General features: G+C 34.7%; 1 protein-coding gene across 1 annotated transcript; it reads left to right on the top strand.

The window, feature by feature from the left end:
• The first annotated feature begins 216 nt into the window (after positions 1 to 216).
• Positions 217 to 2473, top strand: LOC123213896 (rust resistance kinase Lr10-like). The gene is made up of 2 exons (XM_044633525.1): positions 217 to 1023; positions 1218 to 2473. Exons 1-2 carry the CDS (start codon positions 300 to 302, stop codon positions 2315 to 2317), a joined length of 1824 nt encoding a protein of 607 aa, XP_044489460.1. The 5' UTR covers positions 217 to 299; the 3' UTR covers positions 2318 to 2473.
• The last annotated feature ends 692 nt before the right edge of the window (positions 2474 to 3165 follow it).

Genomic DNA, 3165 nt, shown 5'->3' with positions numbered 1-3165 from the left:
TCAATTTTTTTTTTTTTTGTAAGTAACATTTGCTCATTTATTTTTAATAAATGTTAATATTTCTTTTACTCTTCTCCCACTCATCTTTTTCCTGATAAATGTCAAATTATCTTTTTCTCTTCTTTTTGCATTTATTTTTTAAAGAAAAATGACAAAAAAAAATATTTATCAACCCAGTCTTGACTAGAAGCAGTGGTTCTAGTAGTTCCAAGTTCTAAGCCACATAAAAAAGGTAATTAGCTTAACAATTATTGGACCTTTGCTTCTTGTTCCTTTCTTTCTTTCTCTCTCTCTTTCCTATGTTCCTTGTACTGATTATGATCATCATCCTTCTCCCACCTTACTCAGGAGCCGAGAATCCTAACGAATTCTGTGCACCAAAAAGATGCAGCCCAAACGGACCAGAAATTAGATATCCCTTCCGACTCAAAACTCAACCACTCTTTTGTGCCCAGGAAGGGTTTGAATTGTATTGCTTAAATAACAAGACATTGTTGCACCTTCCTGCCTCAGGCGATTACTATGTGCAAGAAATTGAATATCATTTTCGCTGGATTACCATTACGGATGTGCAGGAGACCGCATGCACAATACAAAGTCTTCTAGCCCCTGACCTCAATAACTCTAGATTCTATGTTCCCTATCCGTTAGAACGCACAGTATTCATCTGCACCAACAGGATTCAAAACATCAGAAGTTATTACGATGTAGTTGGACCTATTAGTTGCCTCAGTTATGATAGAAATTTTGTTTATGTAATGAGTTCACAAGAATATTCAGATGAAATTCTGCCCTTATATTGTAGAAAATATAAAACGGTTGGAAGTTCTATAGATTTGAATTCAGCGGATGCTACTGGAGGGACTTCCACAAATCCAGCAATCGAAATAGGATGGAAGACTCATAAAGAATGCGATAAATGCGAAGGTTCAGGAGACTACTGCTGGTTCAATACTACAAGCAATTCTGTAATGTGTTGCAAACATGACAATCCAAAATTCTGTTTCAACTACGACCGCCATCGTAAGTTTTCTTTAAGAAATTTTGTTGCAAATGATTTGTCGGATCGTTTAAATTTATCCCCTCTTTTTATGCAGCTTTATAATTTAATGTTTAGTTGAATGATCGCTCGCTCATGGGAGGAAGGAAGCCTGAAAAGCTTTTGAGCTTACAAAATTGATGATAATTGAGCTAACATTTTTCCATTTGAGATGCAGATTCTCCAGTAAAAGAAATTGTATTGTCCATAGCTGTAAGTATTGGAGGGAGTACATTACTTGCGTTGGTGATACTGATTTTTTACAAATCATGGAAATCTGAGAGTGAAAAAGAGGCTCAACTTAAAGTGGACAAGTTCCTGGAAGACTACAAGACTCTTAATCCAGCCAGATATTCTTACAGTGACCTTAAGAAAATTACGGGTAAATTTAAACAGAGACTCGGCCAAGGGGGTTATGGAAGTGTCTTCAGAGGAAAATTTTCCAATGGAATTCCAGTTGCGGTTAAGATGTTGGAACATTCAAAAGAAAATGGAGAAGAGTTCATCAATGAAGTGGCCACTATAGGAAGGATACACCATTTTAACATTGTTCGTCTTCTAGGATTTTGCTCAGAAGGAACACGACGTGCTCTTATTTATGAATTTATGCCAAATGGATCGCTTGAGAAGTTTCTATTCTCAAGGGAAAACCAGTCAGCTCAGCGTCCATTAAGTTGGGAAAAGCTGCAAAACATTGCAATTGGCATTGCCCGTGGAGTAGAGTACTTGCACCAAGGATGCAACCAAAGGATCCTTCACTTTGACATCAAGCCTCACAACATATTACTTGACCATAATTTTAGGCCAAAGATTTCAGATTTCGGTCTTGCCAAGCTATGCTCAAAGGAACAAAGTGTTATAACAATGACTGCGGCTAGAGGAACTGCTGGCTACATTGCTCCGGAGCTTTTCTCAAGAAATTTTGGAGATGTTTCTTACAAATCAGATGTGTTTAGTTATGGAATGATGTTGTTAGAGATGGTTGGCTGTCGGAAGAATATTGATCTTACAACTGAAAATCAGAGCCAAATTTACTTTCCAGAGTGGATATACAACAAATTGAGCCAAGGAAAAGAACTTCATCTTGAATTTGTTGAAGATGAAGATAAGGAAATTGCCAAGAAGCTTGCAATAGTGGGACTCTGGTGCATTCAATGGAATCCAATAGAGAGACCTTCCATGCCAATGGTATTACAGATGCTTGAAGGTGATTTACAAAGCTTGGAGATGCCTCCAAAGCCCTTTGTTTCTTCAAATGTTGAAATTGGTGCAAACTGATTGAATTATTGAAGATTGTATCTAGAGTGAACTATACTATTTGTTTGTTATTATTTGGTAATGGAGCCAATGTGATGTATCAAATACAAAATGGAAAGCAAGTTCTTGCTTCAAATATGCCCATGTATAATAAATAAGACTCATACTTTTGTGGAATTGAAGTTGGAACACTTGAGTGTTTATCGATTTAGTGAAATATGCAGCTTTAAAATTTCATTTTTTCATTGAGAACATGTACATATCCTTACTCTTAAAATACATGTTCCCTAAATTTTATATATATACACAACCGGTTTCATTTTTTCTCTTCTGAATTATCCTTTCTTATCCTAAATCGTGACAGAAAAAACTTAATACACCCTGAGGTTTTTGTCTAATATTCAAGATCCTAACTTTTAAAATACTAGGAAGTACTCTCCCTGAAACTAACAATCCATAATCAAATCCTAATTCCATTAAAACAATTTTTACATAAAGATGAGTAAATTACTTGTAAGTAATATTATATGCGTAAATATTCCTTACTAATTATTCATACAAACTGATGTAATATTATTTAACTAGATGATTTTAAAATAAGAAAATAATAAATAATCACATCACCGAATCACATACTGCAGTATTAGCTTGAATGGATGAGTTGTTAACCAAAAACACTCCAAAAAATATGTCATAAACAATTTGTTTGATTCAAGTTATATTAATTTTTTGGTTATATAGTCAGTTTTCCGATTAATCAATGTTATTCACAGTAGCTTTTCTGTTTTCTCTAGACGAATATTTTATTCAGCAGTGAAGAGCAGTAAATCTCTGTTGTATAATACTGTTTATGAGTGGGTATTTGAATT

The sequence above is a fragment of the Mangifera indica genome, chromosome 4 (assembly GCF_011075055.1).
Source record: "Mangifera indica cultivar Alphonso chromosome 4, CATAS_Mindica_2.1, whole genome shotgun sequence".
NCBI classification, from domain to species: Eukaryota; Viridiplantae; Streptophyta; class Magnoliopsida; order Sapindales; family Anacardiaceae; genus Mangifera; species Mangifera indica.
This window is presented reverse-complemented; position numbering and strand designations above follow the sequence as displayed.